Source organism: Phoca vitulina, unplaced genomic scaffold (assembly GCF_004348235.1).
Source record: "Phoca vitulina isolate PV1807 unplaced genomic scaffold, GSC_HSeal_1.0 scaffold8, whole genome shotgun sequence".
NCBI classification, from domain to species: Eukaryota; Metazoa; Chordata; class Mammalia; order Carnivora; family Phocidae; genus Phoca; species Phoca vitulina.
The window spans coordinates 25,690,999-25,712,743 of record NW_022589711.1 but is presented as its reverse complement, the minus strand read 5'-3'; the positions used below and the strand labels follow the sequence as shown (position 1 = coordinate 25,712,743).

The following is a 21,745-nucleotide window of genomic DNA, read 5'->3' as shown; positions in this document are numbered from 1 at the left end:
ATTTTTCATCACTAAATGTCACTTTTCCACTGTCTTAATCTAGTGAAGCAATTTCTAACAAGAGCATGGTAAGAATTTTGACCTATTCTATTAAACATAGATAAAAATAAAAGCATGACACTGTTTCAGTTACTAAACTGATGGTAATTTTATCTCAGCAAGTTTAGGTCAAAATTTAATCATCAGTTTCTTAATCTGAAATTTCTCACTTTTATACCATGGGGAAAATCGATTCTAAAAATTTGAATAAAGTTATTTATAATGATCCAGAACAATATATATTGTATGTCTAAAATGCAATTTATATTCCCGTAGATTACGAATATCCCCTACAAGATTGTGTTTTTTTTAAATTTAGATATAATGGACAAATTAGGTTCAGGTGTAAAACATAATGATTTGGTATTGTATATACTGAGCAATTATCACAAGAAGTCTAGTTAACATCTGTCACCATATATACTTACAAAAATTTTTTTTCTTGTGATGAAGATTTTTAAGATCTCAATCAACAACTTTCAAATATGCAGTACATTATTATTAACTATAGTCACCATGCTGTACATTGTATTCCCATGACTTGTTTATTTTATAACTGGAAGTTTGTTGTACCTTTTGACCCCTTTCACTCACTTGGTCTCCCTTTGTGCCCCCAGCCACCACCAATCTGTTCTCTATATCTATGAACTTGGTTTTGTTTTTGTTTGAGATATATCTAAACTTATAAATGAGATCATACAGTGTTTGTTTTTTCTGTGTGACTTACTTCACTTCACATAATGCCTTCAAGGTCCATCCATATTGTTGGAAATGGCAAAATTTCATTCTTTTTTATGGCTGGAAAATGTTCTTATGAGAGAGTGTGTGTGTATCCATCCACTGATGGACACTTAGACTGTTGCCATGTTTTAGATGCTGTAAAGAATGCTGCAGTGAGTGTGGGGATGCATAGATGTTTTTGAGTTAGTGTTTTTATTTTCTTCAGATGAATACCCAGAAGTGGAATTGCTGGATCATATGGTAGTTCTATTTTTAACGTTTTGAGGAACCTCCATCCTATTTTCCACAGTGACTGCACCAATTTACATTCTCACCAGTGGTGCACGAGGGTTCCTTTTTCTCCATATCCTCACCAATACTTGTTACTTCTCGCCTTTTTGATGCTAGCCATTCTGACTGGTGTGAGGTGATCTCTCATTATAGTTTGGATTTGCATTTGCCTCCTGATTGGTGATGCTGAGCATCTAATCATGTGTCTGTTGGCCTTCTGTTTATCTTTTTTTGAAAAATACCCGTTGATGTCCTCTGCCATTTTTAATTGGGTTGTCTGTTTTTGCTGCTGCATTAGGAGCTATTTATATATTTTGGTTATTAACCTCTTATCAGATACATGACTTACCAATATTTTCTCCCATTTAGTAGGTTGCCCTTTCATTTTGTTGATGGTTTCCTTTGTTTTTAGTTTGAGGTAGTCCATTTGTTTACTTTTGTTTTTGTTGCCTTTGCTTTGGGCATCAAATCCAAAAAATCATTGCCAAGACAAAGGTCATAGAGCTTACTGCCTATATTTACTTCTAGGAGTTTTATGGTTTCAGGGCTTATGTTCAAGTCTTTAATCCATTTGAGTTAATTTTTGTGAGATAGTGGTCAAATTTCATTCTTTTTTGCATGTGGCTCTCCAGTTTTCTCAACACCACTTATTGAAGAGGTTATCCCTTCTCCATTATGTATTCTTCACTCCTTTGTCATAAATTAATTGACTGTGTATGTGTGAGTTTATTTTGGGGTTGTGATGCTGTTCCACTGATTTATATGTGTGTTTATGCCAATACCATACTGTTTGGCTTACTATAGCTTTGTAATGTAGTTTGAAATAAGCGTGCATGATACCTCTAGCTTTGTTCTTCTTTCTCAAGATTGTTTTAGCTATTTGGGGTCTTCTGTGGTTCCACACAAATCTTACAATTGTTCTACCCCCATACACGTTTTACCCTTAGTTTTTACATTTGTAGAGAAAGCAAGAGGAAATGCATAATTTTTTTCTTTCACCATTGCAAACTTTTGAATTTCAATGGTTTTCTTCAGTAGCTTTTTCATAAAAGTGTCTAAGCCTGCTCTACTCATTTTTATGGAAGTGGGATGAAATGTAAGGTAATGGAGATTGCCATTTATTACACTGAAGAGTAAATATATCACCTTAATGACAAAAAGAAATGAATTTTTATTGTAAGTGTCCCAAGGAAGGTGGTGGTGGATTCACTGAAAAAAAATAGCTGGAAGTGGACGTTGGAAATAATTGAAGAATTATAGAGGGAATTAATTAGCTTGACAAGTCGTGAAAGAGGAGCAGGATAAACTAAAGGCAGGAAAAGATGAAGTGGCAGCCATGGCAACCAGCTCAGTCCCTCTCTCCGTTGACCGAATACTCAAGGATTAATGATCTTTAACAAGAGGGTGTGAGGGGAGACAGCAAGATAGCAGCAAGCAATGAATACAAGGCAGTCCCCAAATGTACATCGGGGATGCTAATTATGCCAGAGTAGTCTTATTCACTTTTACACGTAAGGAAATGGATCTCCAAGAGTTTTAAGTAAACTTTCTGAAGTTCCTTACTCAGCTAGTAAGTGGCAGGTCCAAGGTTTGAACCCAGGAAGTCTGGCTCTAGAAACTGAGCTCTGAAACACTCTACTGTCTCTAAAACTTTGGGCACTTTATTTGTTCTTCTACAATAGACAGTTCATAAGCCCCTGATATGTTGCTTCTATAATGTCTTTCCAAACAAATAGGGAAAAAAGGCCATATGTTCTGGAAGGAGCCATCGGCTACCTAACGAATTAAGTTAAATAAGTTAAATGAGTTAAAATACGTAAAGCACCTACTGTGTCCTTAAAACTTGTTTTCCCCCACCTGTTCCACCACCATCACCATCTCTATTTGTTGTGAGCTCCCTGTCTGTTAAGCCCTACCTCCTCTGCTCCCCACTTGGCCACTTCTGGCCAAGGCAGTCAACAATTATGTCCCTCTCTATGTATATCCTAAAGGCTGAGTATTTTCTTTTACCATCATTCTTAATAAATGGCTATTTGTTTTTATTTTTGTGGGTCTTGTGTTCTCCTATGCTCTATCCAGATAGAAAACCCCTAGGAGTTAAGGACACCCTAGAGGGTTTCCGTTTTTACCTCCAGTGTTGTCACAGTGAATAAAGGAACGAATGGCAGAGAGGCAAGGGAGAGAGACCCAGGAAGTCTGAAGCAGTGGTAGGTCACATTTAAGATGGATTTTCCTCTTTTGTTTAGAACTGTTTTCAGAATGACCTCTTAATTCCTTCTCTGGAAATCGTTTTCCCATTTGGGGAGCATTTGGCTTTGAATCTTCAAGATTAATCCAAAATTTTCATTAAAAAAATAGGAATCTCACAATCACTTGATTTTCTTCCGAGGTGCAAAATTTAGCAGAGCTTAAGTAAGCTTCAAAAGAGATTTTTAAAGAAATTGGCCTAGCAGGTATCAATTTCTTAATAAATGATTATGCCATTATTTAAATAATCTGCCATGAGTGTTGACACCAGAAAGGCCTGGTTTCATAATAGATGACCATCTCACCATGTTCTGATACAGATAACATCTTTTCAAAGTTCTGTTTTTCTCTTGGATTCAACTATAATGTTTTCATGGTCTTCCTGACCTCACCAAACAATAGATAAACTGTTTCAAAGTTTATCTTCTCTTGGAAATAAAATAAATTTATAATATTTCAATATAAAACATGACAATTTTTTTCATATGTATTGCACAGCTCACTGAGACCAAAATCTAACTTTAAAAAAATTCATTCCTAATTATATTGAAAGGGGTTCCCCAACATAGCTTATGGCCCTTTGGTCATGGACCAAAACAAAAGTATACTCTATCCCAGATTTGTTGCCAGAGGCTTGCTGTTAAAATACCTTAAAAGGAAAGACAGCTGCTAGTAGAAGGATTAATTGGAGGATTATGTGGGAATAGATATACAAGATCATATGTAGACTTCAAAATTTCCTTTACTTTTAGGAATACATCTCACAATTAAGGAATACAATCAAATCCCAGTCTCCTAATGGCCCACTCATTTCCTTACAAGTTTTCCTTTCCCTGGGCATTTAATGCCTGGCACTTAAGGATCATACTTGAAGTGTTATGTCATGCAGGCCAGCGTTTGGTTATGTTGTTTTGGATTGTTCCCTGTTTTTGTTTGTTTTGTTTTGTCTTCATTTGTGTCCTCTCTGACCAGCTACATAGTGAAGTCCTCGGGGCCAGAGCTGAGTCTTACCTTCCCTCACGTACTCCACAATCAGCGTCAATAGATCTCTGGGTATAGGAGCTGACTACCCAGAGTTTGATTGGAGGTTTGCTGGAGAGTCTTCCAGTCAACAAAATAAAACCTCTCTATTTGTCCAGAGTGGTAATCTCTGGGAGAAAAAAAAAAAGAAAGTATCCAACTGGGTTAATGCATTGGCCCTACCCTATTTATTAGGTACAGCTTTAGCTTACACCTGTTGTTCTGACACAATTAATACTCCTCCCCTTTCTCTCAAGTGTCCCAGTTCAGTTAAAAATTATATGCTTAATATATACTTGAGAGAAAGCCTTGAATTCTTAGCATGGACCCCAAGTCTTTCACCATCTGATTCCAAGCTGGTAGCCTCGCCTTTTCTCCTGCAACTGGGGACACTCCTCAATGAGAAAAGAGGAAGAAAATCAAGAAGAGGTTCACTACAGGTTTGGCTCTGTGAATTCCATTCAGAAGGCTGGGCGCAGAGAGGTTGCTCATCAAATGCCAGAGTAGGCTTTCTCACCAACCTGTCTACTGATGATTTAATGTTGTTGAGCACCTATAATGTGCTGGGCCAAGGGCATCACAGAGGTTACATCCTCACAGCTACCGTGGGAAGCACAAGTTATTAAAATCCTCATCTTCCCAATGAAGACAGTAAATCCCAGAGGAGCTGAGAAATCTCTAAGTGGCAGCCTGGCTCCAGAGCCTGTGCCTTTATTTGACCACGATGCCGTCACACTTTCCCCATGGCACGTGAGTATTGTGTCCTTTGAACCCTATGTAAAAACCCCTCTTGCGGGGATTATTCTTGACCCGTCCCCCTATGTGGTGATGTGATGTCGACTAAAGCGTTTAAGAAGAAGGAAACAACCCTGCTTGATTGGAAGGCTTTGGCTTTCTACCTGATAGCTAATGTGACCTAGCTTTTATTATTTAAATGAAAACTATCCAAACGAAGTCCTGATTTTTTCATAGTACTTCCTGTAGAGATAATAACGGAGTGATAAACTCACTGGAAAATGTGCGCACTACAGTCTCCCCTTCAAAAGCAAGCCCTTGCCAAACCTTAGACCGATTCGCAGACAACACCCCACACTGAATTTCTCTGTGGGGTGCACATACAAAACACAGGCAAGGGAAAAAACCACAGGCAATAAAGTCAACAATTTTAATGTCTAACAGGTCTGCTAAACTAGAAAAGGATGTGGACTGGCTGTGGGGGCAAGTGGGTAAGAGAAATAGTTTATTAAGTATTTGTTTCCAGTGTCTGGGAGATAATTTGTCAGAGCTGGAAAGTAAGGCAGGGTTATCTTGGGATAGTGGCTGAATGAGATGCTCCAGACTGGATGCCAGGACCGCGGGAAATTAAGAGCGACCTGGTACATCACAGTTGGGGTCAGTATGTGGGGATAGTTGGGGGCAGGTCAGGGCTGACTTTGTGGGCATGTGACCAGTGCACTCAGAAGGGCCCTGCATTAGAAGTTGAATGCTTTGCTGTTGTGCTTTCTTTGTGAGGTCAGATGAGCCAGAGGTGTATGTACCGAGGGCTTGGTGCCTGGGCTCCTGTGTGCCCATCTCCCAGCCCCTCCTCTGGTTTGGTTCGAAGCCTGGTCCCCTCCTGCTCCTGCTGCTAGGCCTTCCTCCCCACCCAGACTCAGGGACTACTGCTGCCCTTTGCCTTCAGGAGAGACTTGGGGGTGAATGCAGGGAGGTTTTGGCGTGCACACCCCCTTGGTGACGTCCGGCAGGACGTGGCTGCAGCAGTCCTTGCACGAGCTGGCACTGCCTTGTGCATTCATGGGGCTCTTCGGCAGGTGCAAGCCCCTCTCCTACCCCTGTTCAGATACACAGTCTGTCTCAGTTCAGAGATTGCAATCCTGTGGCATCCGTGGGTTGGGGTGGCAGGCCTGTGGGAAGGGGAGATTGACTTTTCAGCCCTGGGGGGTGAGGTCAGGAGTAATGGGCTTCAATCCTGCTGCTGACCCTGATGGGAGAGGGTTCCATGCAGTCAAGCTTCTGGAGAAGGGAGAGTCTGCACTCACCCGCAGGTGCAACATTAAATAGACAATACATACTGTGACAAGTTGAGACAGAGACTGTGGAAGAAGGAAAATGTTTTATACTTTGTCCTTAATGTCACTTTACCCCTAGCTTATAAAAATAGGGGTTTCATCTTCTGATTATTATTATTTGCATTAACTGGGCCTGCAGAGAATGTAGCTGGCACTGACTGACGTGTGTGTTTTCCACACATCGCCTGCCTGATCCTCACTGTAATTAAAACTCTCAGAAAACGTTTCCAGCAATGTCTTCTTCCATGGAATGTGCCTTTGAAATGTTATTCTGGAAGAGATGCATTTTTCCTACAAGACTGTTTCAGTAAGCTGTGAGGAGTGCAGGACTGTAGCGGAGTGTCTGGGAGTACACATTATTGTGTTTAGGAAAAGGCCTCTTTCAAGTCCACCCCTTCCTTCCCTACATCCTCCCTTCCAACCACAGCTTCATTCTCTTTTCCCACCATGCTCTGCGCACTACTCTCATAAGGGGCTGCTTCTCCTTTCTGCCATCAAACAAGTCTGAACGACAGCTCCTGGAGCAAACACCCCAATGGAAGCTGTCAGCTCCCTTCAGAACGAATCTTTGACTGAACGTTCTAGAATCCCGCCGGTGGAGGCTGTTCCTATTCCTTTTTGCATTAGCAGTTGTGCTGTGGTGCCATTTGGCCCTTACCGTTGTCCTAGCCTGTTTGGGGGGTAGGGCCTGAGGGTAGCCAGACCTCTGAGACCCAGGGGCATAGCAGAACGTCCTGTCAAAGTGGGGATTGGTTCAGTATTCAACTGATTTTGTAATGGAAATAATTACTGAACAGTGCAGGATTTGCTTTAAAATTTGCTTTAAATTTTTCAGGTGAAAGAAGGATAATTCTTACATACAAACCACATATTAATTATAAGCAAAAACTTCAAAGAAAATAGTTCTACAGATAGGTTTATCAAAGAGTAATTCAGTGATTACGGTTTACTAGCTTTAAAAAAAAAAAGATGATTTGCTTTTGCTATATCCCAAACTTCTAATCATGTTTTCCTTTCTTCTTGAAAAGCCTCCGTTCCTCCATCTTTACTCTCACCCCAGGCTATAAAGGCATGGGGGAACATACTCATTATTCTTTCAGAAAACATTTGTTGTGTAATTACTGTTTCCATGTTTAAAAGTACAGAAATGAACAAAACATGGACTGAGTCTGGGCCAGATTCAGTGTCATGCTCAGCCTACTACATCATCCACAGGGGCTTAGAAACACCCTAAAAGAGGGCTTTTAGTAATTTGTGATGATTCATAATTCTATAGACTTTCATTTTTATGTGCAACTAAGGGCAAAGTGTTACTAATCTCACTGATTCATTAAAAATTACTAAATTTTTGTTTTTTTTAAAGATTTTATTTATTTATTTGACAGAGAGAGAGATAGTGAGAGCAGGAACACAAGCAGGGGGGAGTGGGAGAGGGAGAAGCAGGCTTCCTGCCGAGCAGGGAGCCTGATGTGGGACTCGATCCCAGGACCCTGGGATCATAAACTTTTATATTCGTAGTTAAATTAGTAAATTTCGTGCACTCCTGACATGACTTTTAACTACTCTGTCTTCTATTTGGACTTCTGGCTGCCATGAAGCTTTGCAAAACCATGAGTTTGCACGTACCTAAGCAGACATTGCTCTTTCCGCAATTTTCTAGAAAAATGCCCCATCAGTGTTTTTCCGGAAGGGACACCGAACTTTCTGAAAGGGTATCAGTGATGTTCCTGAGTTGGTAGAGTCTATCAATTGCTGCTTTTCTAATTTTTTAATATGTCATTACTTTAGGGTCCCTTGATGGTATTTTGTGGTGAAGTTTTTTTTTGTTGATACTACCCTCTGGAGGGATGCATTAACCATACTTGAGCTTCTCCTTTTCTAATAACTTGGCTTCAGAATGGATGTGGACTGCAGTTCAAATATGAATCCTTTACACCTCATTGCCGAAACGGATTCGGTGGAGTGGTATCCATGTGTTATTATTATTATCATTTTATCACTGGAAGGTGAGAATGGGTGGAGCAGGTCGGGAGTACGGTTGGTTATCCCACTGAAATTTAGAAGTAATGATGAGTGGCCTTTCAAGAAATGAGTAGACAATTAGCATTTACTGTCTTCTTATATTCCAACTCCCTGCCAGGTTGTACACCTCTCTTTCTCGGTGAGGCTCCCCTTCATGACCAGCCCGCCAGGGACAGTGTCTGCAGGTTTAGGCAAAGGCAGCTAAGGTAGGACTGCAGAGCCCAGGGCCCTGGCTGGAGCTCTGTTTGCATATCCCCTCCACTGGCCACATTCCTGGAGATTCTTTTTTTCAGAACTGACTGAAGGGTAAGTGGAACTCTCTGCCTGGGCTTCAAACACAAGGAGGCTTTTCAAGGGGATTTTTCAAACAGACATGACTCAGTGTTAGTGTTGATGAAATAAGGCACAGGAGCTGTCTGCCAAATGCTAAAAGCTAAAGGGAGTACTTAATTTGGAGTGTGCCCATTCAGGACAGATTATAGCCAGGTGTGGCATGTGGACACTTGCGGATGCAAAGGAGGGTTGATAATATTTATGCATGGATACTTCCCTGGCCATAGTTTTCTTTTGTTTTAGGTTTTGTCGGTAATTTTATTCTTAATTTATTAGTAGTCTTATGATGTGCTACATTGACATCTCATAAAAATGGTTACCTTATTTTATCAAATTTTAAAACATCTTTAACTGTAAATCACACCACTCTTTCATATAAAACTAAAAAACAATAAAACTGTTGATTAATAACACTGCTTTTGCATACCCTAGTGCTTTTATTTTATATTTATTGAAACAACTTCCTTGGCCTCGTTGATACATAATGATACATAATATGAAAATATTATCTATTTTTTGTAAAGAGATACGCTTTTTTTTTTAGTAAACTCTGTTAGAATAGCTTTAGGTTTACAGAAAAGTTGCTCATATTGTATAGACAATTTCTATATACTTTACATTCAACTTCTATTCTTAACATATTATGTTAATATTGTACATTTGTCACAACTAATGAACCAATATTGATATGTTATTAACTGAAGTTAAACTGTACTTTATTTGATTTCCTTAGTTTTTACTTAAGATCCTTTTTCTCGTCCTGGATTCCATGCAGGATACTACGTTATATTTTATCATGTCTCCTTTGGCTCTGGTGGACAGTGTCCGTTTTCTCGACTTTCCTTATTTTTGGTGAAAGGTACTGGTTAGATATTTTGTAGAATGTCCTTCAATTCAGTTTTATCTGATGTTTTTCTCATGGTTAGACTGGGGCTGGGAGCTTGAGCAAGGAAAATATTACTTAAAAAAAATTTAAAAGTAGAATAAACAACCAAAGAAAAAAAAAGTTCAGCAACTGCTAAATATTCTTCACCTTGAGAGCCTGAACCTTCTCTTCCACCTTTGACTCTGATTCTCAATAGCCTTGTTTTCCCACACTACACCACTTACTGGGCCAGCAAGAATGCTAGTGACGCAGCAGCTTTGAAACCCTTCTCTACTGGGTTTTCTTCCAAGATCACTGACCCTCTTCAGCCAATTTTGAAACTGTCATTTTCTTGACCTTCCCAAGAAAGGTCTCTGGTAATGACAGCAAGGTCACAACTGCCCCTGAACGATGTAAGATACCAACGATCGTAGGATGCATTTGAGAAATCTTAAAAGCTGGGTAATGGTATGTCTTAGAGCCATTGAAATAGGGTACTCTGAATTTTTAATATATCATTTCTCCTAAAACAGTTTTATTCTCAATATTGTTTGATTATCATTTGGGATTCAGATAAGACTATATTGCTTTTATGTCTCCAAATCAAATTAAAACTAGTAAACTCTCACCTGCTACATTAGGAGGAAATCAGATTTATTCTCTTAAGGACTCTCTTTTCTCCCCAGTCTTGCAAACCCCGAAGAGCTGGTGGAGTTCATTTGGAAGCCCATCCAACTTCTGCACATAGTGGAAGAGCCCGGGGCTCCATTCCATTCACAGCCCTTCCCCCTGCCTGCCCCAAGACCCTGGTTTTCTGTTCCTCTGCCCTCTGATCAGGTGCCTACTGGCCAAAATCCCAGCGAGGACAGCACAGCTGCTCAGAGGAAGCCCCTTGTGTGAACAGGGCTCTAGCTCAGTGCCCAATGTTCTCCTTGCTGGGTTTCTAGGGCCCACGTTGTACATCCCAGAAGCCTTTCTACAGCTCCAGTTACCTCCAGAGAGCAAGAGATTTCAGCCTCTTCCACAGGGGAGACCCAGAGGCAGCCATCTCTCCCCCTCTCTGGGAGTGAACCAAAGATTAAGCATCACTGTTCTTTTCAGATGTCCAAATAACAGGAGGGATAATTCTACCTATTTGACCTTTTTTTTTTTTTTTTTTTTTTTTAACCACAGAAATCTAGTTACTGACAAAGGATGCTTATGGACTGTCTTTAACAGACTCAGAGTCACCTCTACATTCATTTTCATCTTGAATCCCTTCTCTGAACCTTGAAGGATGTCTGAGACGATGTTCGTTTTCCCTGACCCAGACCCTTAGAGCCCTGTCATGTTAACCCTTCAGTGCCTGGCCCCTCTCCTGCCAGAGTAAAGCCTGCACATTGGTCTGTATGTATTTAGTAGAGGATATATGCTTTGCTTTATGTCACTGAACTAGAATGAGACATGAGCAGGGGCACTGTGTTAACATGAATTCACTCACAGTGACTTGCAAATGGCTGCTTTTGTGATCCTCCCCGAGAACAAGTAAAAATAGGCTTGCAGAGGACAGCCATACTCAGTAAAGCAAGGAGGTACCTCAAAAAGGGAAATGGACATAGAAACTTAAATCTGGGTCTTTGTGAGCAAGTTTGTTCTAACTTGCAATTCTGGTAAGCTGGTCTTGTGTGTAAATATTCCAGTAATGCTTCAAACCCACCACCTCATTTTAGTCCCCAAAAGAACACCTGCTATAGTTGGTTATATTACTCTTGTTTGTTTTCCTAATCTGTGGTCTCAGATACTCAACAGAAAAGCTGAAGCAGGTTACAAAATAGAATCCTAGGGTAACATTTTTAAAAATAAATTAATAAAAGGGAAAGAAAAATGAGGGTTGAATGTTATTACAAGCCAGGAAGAGCTACTCAACAGGAATGTATGTGTAGGGTGCTATACGTTACAGAAAGTTGGGTAAGATGTCTTAAGATCTATTTTATCACATTAAGGAAAGACTCCATTGACTCCTCATTTATCACTTAAGAATTAGTGTTGAATTTAGTCAAATGACTTTTAGTACCCGTTGAAATAGGCTTATTTTTTTTTCTTTTTATGATACATTTCTGGAATAAACTACATTTGGCCATAATATATGATTGTATTATGTGCTGCCAGATTCTGCATACCAATAAATTTTCTAGGATTTTTTGCATTGATGTGAGTATTGTGAAGGAAAATGTATTCAGTGGCATTTGTTAAAGATGGTTGGGAAGACTTTATTTAAGGGTGGGGACTATTGCAATAGGCGTAGGGACCACTACAGTGGGATCTTGCAGTGTGGGAGAGAGATTGAACTTCACTCTGAATACAACAAGGAAAAGTGGGAATTTATAGCCAAGGAGGTGGGAATGCATGGATGGAAAATGACTAAGAAGAAACATGAGGGTAAGGGGTGGGGGAACCTGGCTAAACTAACCAGACAGGATTCTTGCTAAAGGCAGTCCAGGGTGATCAGGAGATGGTGGAAGATGAGGATCCTCCCTTGTGATCAGGTAGGCGATCAGGCATGGAGGATAGGGGATTCTGGTTAAAACATTTTAGCAAAAACACTTGATAAAACTGGATGACAGAGAGATGAACACAAAAGAAGCCCAAAGTCAGGGCCTTGTTGAAAAAGAGCTCGTAAGAGCCTACTTAGAGTCTGGTCAGGACAGATGATCTTTGTATGGTGTGTAATTTTATTTTTGTGAAATTTTTGCATTTTGGAGCCTGTGGTGATTGCTTTTAAAAAAAAGCTTTAAACATTTTTCCTTCCTTTTTATAAGTCCTCAGGGCCTCTTAAGACCCAAATTTCTGCTTTCAAGAAATCCTCATCTTTATTGTTACCCTAACAACTACCATAAATTAGCATTTCTGTGTGCTAGGCACTGTTACAGGTTAATCATCACTAAGACCCCTGTGCAGCTAGGTACTGTGATTTTTCCCCCCATTTTGTAGGTGAGAAAACAGTTGCGCATACATTAAGCCCTCACCTTATAGGAGCAACTAGCAAGCAGGATTTGATTCCAGGATCTAAAGTTCATGCTTTTATGTCTAGAAACTTAGTTTGATATGAAACCAAATTGTTAAAAAGATGGTAGGGGTAAATCATTATTTTTGTTCAAGCCCTTTATATGATTTCCTGTAGGATCATCCTGGCTTATTAGATGTTTATTTTGTGGGAACTTGCACGGCAGAAATGAACCTATTACTTTGTGTGGCTTGCAAGGTGGAGGTCCTCTAATAAAAATGTGAGAATGGGGATTTATCAAACAGAGCGATTATGGAAGAATTATTTGCACTACCGAAAAATCTAGTACTTTATAAAGGATTTCAATAATAGATTTCCTTAAACAATAAGCTGTCCCGATCCTTCACCTCAGGGCATTTGAAATATTAAGCAAATGAAATGTATTTAGCCTACAACACGGTATAGGCTTAATGATTAGGAATGGAGAGTTAGTTAAAGTAACTGCATTCCCCACAAATTTGCTTAAATTGACATTTTAATTATATACATTTTCTAAATGAAGTAGTGTGTTTTGGCATGTAGTTATCAGAATTGCTGATCAAGCTACAGTGTATATATTTCCAGGCTGCTACAAATCCGCAAACAATTTCAGAGTACAGAACTGAAATAGAAATTTTGTTTTTTTAGTTGTTTTATTTTCCCATGTTTGTGTTCCAAATGGAGCACAAGCACTGCTGAAATACATGATGTTGGAAGTGTCTAATCAGTAGTGAGAGGCCACCTATCTGTACCCAGTTCCCGACATCTGTTCCAATTTGTAATTGGCTGTCACAGCCGAGGCTTTATGCAAAATGACTGATCATAACAAAAATTACTTTTAAATTGCTCATATAACCATATGTCTTGGATCATGGCACTATCTTTGGCTTCTGCGTATGTTGTTTTTCTAGTATTTCAGGCCTTTTTTTTTTTTTAAACCACGGCAAAATTGAATTAATGTGCATCAAGGAAGGAAATAAAAAACTGGGTCTAAGAGACTCTGCCACAGTGAGAGTAATTTAAGAAAAATAGAGATTTAGCTTTGTTTTCTAGAAGTAAATTCAAGATAGCATATAATTTGCACAGCCAAGTTAAAAATAAATGCAAGGACCTTGTTTCAAAAAGCAGGAGAAGATTGTCTATTAAAGATACTAAAATATTTCCTTTCTTCCACAGTTTCTCAATTTGTGATGGTGTTATTTTGTTATTTAATGTGATTAAGTAAATTAAAATTTTAAATTATTAACATGAATTTTGCCATTTATCTTTACATTGTGCAATGCTAGTTTTAAATGCAAATATGGGCCTTCAACTCCTAAGCAGAAGCACAGATCACACAATTCGTACTTTGTCGGTGAGACATGCACGTGTATTTCATTCTTGATAGAAGAGTGGAAATGCACAAAACTAACTCCTCTTTTTCCTTCACTTCTTGACACATGGACATTCTATAACTCTGCCTCTGGCTTCCTTACGAGTGAGGAAGAAGGGAGAAGCATGGGAACTGGGGGTTGCTCCAAGCTTCCTCTTTCCTTCTAGGTGGTCCTTTTTAGCATAAGTGGTTGGCAAATATGGAGAACTAACATGAGTAAGAGAGGATACTATAGGATTGCTTGGTCATTTGTGTTGCAATCTGCATGGGAGCAAGTTTTGGTTTGCTTGAACAGTGTGTCCTCACAGATCCGCACCAGGCCCTCTTCCTCAGCCAGAGATGCAGTCTGCTTGCATTGTTTGACCTTAGAGTCTTGCTAAACCCCCTTGTGTCCTGGGTCCCTCCGAACTCTATGCTGAGAGGGCATCTCAACCACTGTATGGAAGTGGAAGAAACTGCAGGCCTGCCTATTGTTCCCGTCTCCTCTGCTCACACACAGACTTTATCAGCCCTTCATACTGCCCTTAGGAAACCCAGATGCAAAGAGAAAACTATTAAGAATTTCAAGATGGTGACAGCAGGGCATTAAACCAAGCATGAGACCCTTCTGAGCATGGGGCCCTGTGTGACAGGCCATGTTGCCTGCCCATTGAAGCTCACCCTACCTTGGTGACCTCCTCTACAAACTGTGGTGATAATAGTATGTATCAAGTAGGATTGCCGTGAGCAGTAATGAAGCCACACATGTAGAGTGCTTAATAAGTACCCTACACATAGAAACTACTGAATATGTGATACTTTCTTAATACTTACATTGTTTTATATCCCAAATAAAATCAGGAAATGTATTATATTCCTACTAGGGACCTTAGATTTAGGTTAAGCATTCCTTGTATAAGCTCCACTAAGCAAGATATGCCTTCAAACACAAGACTCGGAAACATAATGAATGTTCCCTTATCTGTGTTGTGGTCATGAGGCAATCATCAGTAAGCAGGCAAAGCTCTAAGGTCGGTTTGAGAGGTTACCTGGTTTCCTTCGTGTAGTGTAATTACTGTAGCAGGTTATAGCAAATAAGGCTGTGTGGGGTGTCCAGAAAAAGACAAACGCTCAAGTCATTAAAAGTGGCTGAATTGCCAGGTTGTCTCTAGCTGAGAATGAGGTCAGTTCTGTAAAGCCTTGGGTAGAGAAGGCTTCTGTTCCAAACTCACAGAGGGGAGACATTTAAACCCAGAATGAAAACAAAACAAAGATGTGAGTTCTGAGTGAGCAGGAGTGAACTCTTGTTGACTGCAGCATCCAAATGAAATCGGGTGTAGAATGAATTTCATGATCCAAAGTTACTGAAGAACTATTGTAGATGATAGTCATCAATCAGTTCAGCAGAAGTGCTTATGAAATGCTATTTAGTATGCCCAATGTATATTTGGCTTATTTATGTATATTTAAATTAATATACATAACTCAAGCCTGCTCTGGTGCTTTCCAGATTTTAAGGGCATCAACCATCTTGGAAACATCAGTTCAAAAAAAGAGGATTTGATAAATTATTAGCTCCTGATTTAGTGCATACTAATTGTTTAAACATCATTTTATTTTAAACCTAAATTTTTTTTTAAAGATTTTACTTATTTAGTTTTACAGAGACAGAGCACATAAGCAGGAGGGGCAGGGAGAGGGAGAGAGAATCTCAAGCCGACTCCACCCTGAGTGCAGAGCTGCAGGGCTCGATCTCACGACCCTGAGATCATGACTTGAGCCAAAACCAGGAGTTGGATGCTTAACCAATGGCACCACTGAGGCGCCCCTAAAGCCTAATAGTCTTTTTAAGATTTTATTTATTTATTTGAGAGAGAGTGAGCAAAAGAGCGAACACGGGGACTGGAGAGGCAGAGGGAGAGAGAGAAGTAGACTCCCTGCTGAGCAGGGAGCCTGACGTGGGGCTCGATCCCAGGACCCTGAGATCATGACCTGAACCAAAGGCAGATGCTTAACTGACTGAGCCACCCAGGTGCCCCAAAGCCTAAATATTTTTAAGAGATTCTCTTTTAATTTATTTTCCATTGGCGTATTAGATGAAAAGTATACCAACCTGAAACTGTGACTTCGTTTAAACATTGCTCACAAAAACGATTGGTTGAATATAATAACAGGCTGAGAAATTATGCAAATAGGATAAAAACAAAGAGAACATTATGAATATTCATATTACTACGGAAGTGAGCAGTTTCAGATCCTACAGCAGGTGAGATCCTGTTGTGTCTCATGTGTCTTATGCAAGTATGATTTTCCTTCTCTGATTCTGAAGCATCAGGCTGACTCCTGTGAAGAGTAGGATAACAAAATGGATATGATTGGATTTTTAAAAAATCTCTTTGCAGAGGGAAGGACTGATGAAAATGTGGCACAAAATCTGTGTCTAGCAAGGTTCAAGATTTCTCTTCCTGCCTTCTGTCCATTTGGTTTTGAAAATCTGGATTTAATTTTCATTTTAAAAACTTAATAGACTGAACTGTCTCAGGAAGTATTAGCTTTCCACATTCCTGGGTCCTCTCATCCACTGGTGCTGTGGTTACCGTGACTAAGGCCTGGGGAACATTGAGTCAGGACATGGGTTTGCTGTCGCAAATGTTGCTCCCTCCTAGAGAATTTTACTGATAAATAATGTTATCGTTTCCAGATGCGGAGCCTAAATATCTGATTGTTGTGCGGCCTGCTCCTCCTCCAAGTCGAAAGAAGTCATGCTCAGGTATATTTTGTTCATTTTTCAGATTTTATTAACTTTAAACCATGCCTCTTCATTTCTGCCCATGGAGACCAAGTGCCTTGGGGATGCCTTAGGAATGTGGATGAGAATACGTAACACAGCAGGGCCCATGTCAGCGGATAACCCTGCTTGCAAGTATTACAGTCTGGCTGTAGAGGCTGCTTGGGATCTTATCCCAGCACCACTACCTACAAACCTGAGGAATTTAGGCAAATTACTGAACTTCTCGGTGCCTCCTTTCTCCTGCATACCAGGGTCGTCGTGAAGGTTAAATGAGTTCATGCGTGTGTGGCCTTGTAGGCCAGGGCCTGGCCCATAGCAAGTGCTTGCTTAGACTTAGCTCCTGTTAGCCTGAATCTACTTTGCAGTGTGTCAACTCAGGCCCGCTCTGGTGCTTTCGAGATTCTAAGAGCAAAAATCTAATGTCTAACCTTTGTTGAAGGAGACTGTTCACATTCAAAAGCATCACTCCTTTATATGCATGGTCAGTGGGTTGGAACGTGGGTTCTACTTTACTCGTCCTCTCCCTTCGGACCCTCTTCTATTTAGTCCGACATGAGAGCAAGGACTGCTTTCCTAGAACAGCGGCACAACGCCAAGACTCCCAGGGAGAGGGAGACTGGAAACAGGAAAGTAAATAACCTATGAATAAATGAGTAGAAACATGTTCTATGTGATTAAAGAAAGCTTAAAATCTTACATTGTCCCAATTTCACTACTAAAATTCCTTCTCAGATCAAATAGGCAGGCCTTTGCTGTCAGAACCTAAGAAAGCTGGGAATATGCCTTTATCGTCTGATACCACATCTCCCTGACTGTCGATTACTGATAAAAATGTTTTGCTTTTCTTTTTCATTTACTAAGGCAAACTGTTCTTAATATTTCCTAATCATGTTCATCTTGTATAGTACACTAGCTGTCAAGCAAAAAGGATGTCTTTTGTTTGTTCTATGTTTCTAGCGGCATGAAATGGGTTGGGGGAGCATACAGGTCTTCAAATACCCTGAGCAAACAGGCCCTTTGCAGTTGTGTACTTTGTATCTTCTGGATGCATCAGCCAAGCCTGCTACCAGAAATTTGTTGCCACAGTGCCCTCCCCTCCTTCTGTTGGTTTTCACTTCTTTTTAGAACAGCAGTAAACAGTCAAGCATTTTGAAAAATACAAATTCTTTTTCCTGGCCTCCTACATTCTCCCAAAGCATGAGGGAAATTCCAGTGACTCCTTATAATTTATAATGATAGTCATCATTTCAAGACTCTATTTCAAAATATTTAATAAAGTCAAGAGGTATTAGTATGGATCCATGGGATTCTGGCTTCATGTTCAAACTATTTCTCAATATAAACACACAAAAATGTGTAAGGGACGTCAAAAGAGTGCTCACACCTTAGTTACACTTTATAACTTCATTTGGGAACTTCTATGACACTGGTCTTGAAATTATTTTTCCCTTTGTGATGACCAGCTCAGGAAATTGTTTCATCTTGCTCAGGATATAATACCCCACCTTTCCTCTCAGGCAACAAATGTAATGTTTTTGTAATCTGCATTTGAGAATGATACAATGACTGAGGCATTAACTTGGATTCATTTTATATTTGCATCTGCCACATAAATTTTAATCATTTTTATATTAAGATCCAAACTTATTGAAATAATTATTTTATGGTCATGTAGACCTTAGGTTCCCTTGGAGAAAGGAAAATGTATCTTTTTGTCTCTAAAGGGCATAATCTTCATACAGTGTGAGCTATGCCAATGATGTAGTAAAGAAAAAAGAAAAGAAACCTAGATAACAATTCAGAAGATGGAAATTTGAGTCTTGACCTTGCTCTTGGTGTGACCTTGGATACCCTTGAAACTCTTCTCTGGGCCTTATTTTTCATTTGTAGAATGAGATAGTTGTATTACATTAGTGAAAACCAACTCAGGGGTGGAAAAATGGATATCAGAATCCCTTCAGGCCTTTTTCAAACTACATAAACCCCTTACCCTCACCAGGTTCTAATCTACTCCCTTTGGGAGTCAGACTTGGGTTCTTGGAATCACAAGAGGTGGAAAATTTTATGGAGAAGGATAAAAGCGTGTTTGCAAACAAATAAACAGCTATCCTTGACAATTATTTCAAATATCTTTTTTTATTATGTTATGTTAATCACCATCCATTACATCATTAGTTTTTGATGTAGTGTTCCATGAGTCATTGTTTGCATATAACTTTTTTTTTTTTAAGATTTTTTATTTATTTATTTGACAGAGAGAGAGATAGCTAGAGCAGGAACACAAGCAGGGGGAGTAGAGAGGGAGAAGCAGGCTTCCTGCCGAGCAGGGAGCCCGATGTGGGACTCGATCCCAGGACCCCGGGATCATGACCTGAGCCGAAGGCAGACACTTAACGACTGAGCCACCCAGGCGCCCTGCATATAACTTTTTAAAAATTCAGCTATGTCACCATGAAACAGTTGGCCACCACTAGGCTTACATATATTCTGGGCTGAGAAGGTTTTTCACCAGAATAACAACTCACAGAACTTAAATCTACCAGAAGCAGCAAGGATGGCACAATTTTAAAGGGCATGTGGTTCAGATAACTTTCACTAAGCTCATACAAGAGGTACCTTCCTACCTATTAGTTCCTACTGCATTAGATCAAAATAACACAAGTTCTTCCTATAGCAAATACAACAGGCATGGTCTCATGAAATGAAAGAGGAAACACAATGGAAATAAAAAGAATGCTTTATGTTCTGCATAGTTTTATTAGATATCTTATTGCATTTTTATGTTATCTACAGATTTTTTAATGAGCCAATGTTGGGTTCCATGGCAAAGGATCTTCATTGCTTTTTCACTGACCCTATTCCTGAAGTTCCAAATATTTTTGAAAATGCAAATACCTTTCTCCTATATACTGGAAAAGAATCTAAAATGGTTTATCACCATCATTTGGCATTGCCCAAATCCAATTCTTCCCATCAGAACAACTGCGCTTCCTATGTCATCCCTACTCTTCCAGCAGTATTAAGAATGAGTAAAAAAGAATGTGTATACATTTTCCATTTAGACACTCACTGTAAAAAAAGGCTTATTGTAATTGTATGACAGGGATTTTATACTTCTAAACTGGTTTTAAAAAGGAATATAACTTACAAGCCAGACATTAAGCTTTGTTTTCTCGTCTTTGATGTTCTTTCACACTAATTCATAGTCTTGGGAGAAGGGGGAAAACCAGCACACTTTTATTGTATCTGTAAAAGAAATGAAGTGAGCAAAGCATTTGCATTATTTATTTCACTGGTAATAGTCACGACTTTCATATTCATCCCTAACCCATAAGAAAATAAAACCTAAGTATGATTGCATATAGTTTATATGCATACATTACTCATATATGCATTCGTATATATATGCATATACATACACACATAAATCTCAAAATGATATTTTGTTTGGTTTATGCTTAAATTCATGGGCAAAAAATTGGTAATATTTGTGCACTCCATGAGAAGAAAAGGAACTTGATGCTTTCATGCTCTTTATCATCATCCTAAGTCATTTTTATGCATTCTACCCCAATCATAAAAATATACTGTGTTACCAGAATTAACCTGCACGTTACCTCCATAGGTAAAGCACGCTCTCGCAAACCTCTCCAGCTGGTGGTTGGCACTCTGACACCAAGCTCCGTATTCCTATCCTGGGGTTTCCTCATTAACCCACACCATGACTGGACATTACCAAGTCACTGTCCCAATGACAGGTAATTCATCCTAACAAAGGATTTTTTTTTTTTTTTTCCTGAAAATTCGCTCTTGCTTTTAGTAGTATCTGTACATGCTTTGGAAGAATATATAAATATCAGGGGCACCAGCACATATGGGTCACCCATTAGCTATACACCTTGTTCTGGGTGTGAGAGGAAGGAAGATACTAAGTGAGGGTCCCCACCCTTGAGAGAGTTATCATCTACCTGAATAGAAAACACATGCAAGCATTTTTTTTTTCCCGAAGAATAAAGTACAAGGGAGAATGAGCCAAATAGCAAGTGGGGAGTATCAGTGAGAAGAGTAATAAAAGCTCAGAGGATGAGGCACAAGACAATTAGGAAAGATGATTAAAAGTTGGAAATGCTGACCTTTGGTTTGACAGTTGAAGAAGTGTTAGAAGCAGTAGTTCTCAAAGGGTGGCCCCAAACTAAGCAGCATCAAAATCAGTTGGGTTCATTTCTCAAGGCCCCCTCCAGATCTACTGAATGAGAAGCTCTGAAGGTGGGGCCCAGTAATCTGTGGTTTAACAAGCCCTCTGGAAGATTCTGATGCCGACTTACATTTGAGAATCACTGGTTTAGAGAACTGGAGAGTAACTCACAGGGCGAGATGTAGACAGAGGAAAAGCACAGGTTTGGAGATGGAGCTCCTATCTTCCTGAGCAGGACAAAATAAGAAAATCTAAGTATATTTTTAAACGAAGGCCATTCATCCACCCAGCACGTATATTCGGCATGGTCTATATGCTGGGCAGTGTACAACATGCTGAAGCTGGGAAATAAAATGGTTATTTATCATAAACATTTACTGCATTATCTTTAAAATTCAGAACTTTGCATCTGATGAGCATTCCAAACTTTCAAGCTTCAACCAAGGCATTTCATTAATTTTTTTTAATTTTAAAAAGACTCAAAGTGATTTTTAAATTGTAAAAGTTTGATTTCTTTTCTAAATAAAAAATATGTTGTTGAGGTATAATTTAAATCCAGTACAATGCACAGCTTGATCAGTATCGTATGCTCCATCGGGAAATAGAACACTGTCATCCCTCCAGACAGAACTTTCCTCAAGAAGCAACCACTGATGTGATTTCTATCCCTGTAGATTAGGTTGCCTAATCTATAATTACACATAAATGGAATCATACACTATGTTGGTTTTTTGTGTCCATTTGTTTGCATTCAGCATGTTTTTGGGTTTCATTGATAAC

The 21,745-nt window shown here is 39.5% G+C and overlaps 1 protein-coding gene across 2 annotated transcripts in view; it reads left to right on the top strand.

The window, feature by feature from the left end:
- ABI3BP (ABI family member 3 binding protein) overlaps positions 1 to 21,745 on the top strand; it is a 239,679-nt gene that overhangs the window by 68,111 nt on the left and 149,823 nt on the right. For both annotated transcript variants that reach the window (XM_032406430.1, XM_032406431.1), the window contains exons 3-4: positions 16,681 to 16,749; positions 20,396 to 20,528. In XM_032406430.1, the coding sequence (XP_032262321.1) occupies positions 16,681 to 16,749; positions 20,396 to 20,528 (202 nt within the window). The remainder of the gene's footprint in view (positions 1 to 16,680; positions 16,750 to 20,395; positions 20,529 to 21,745) is intronic.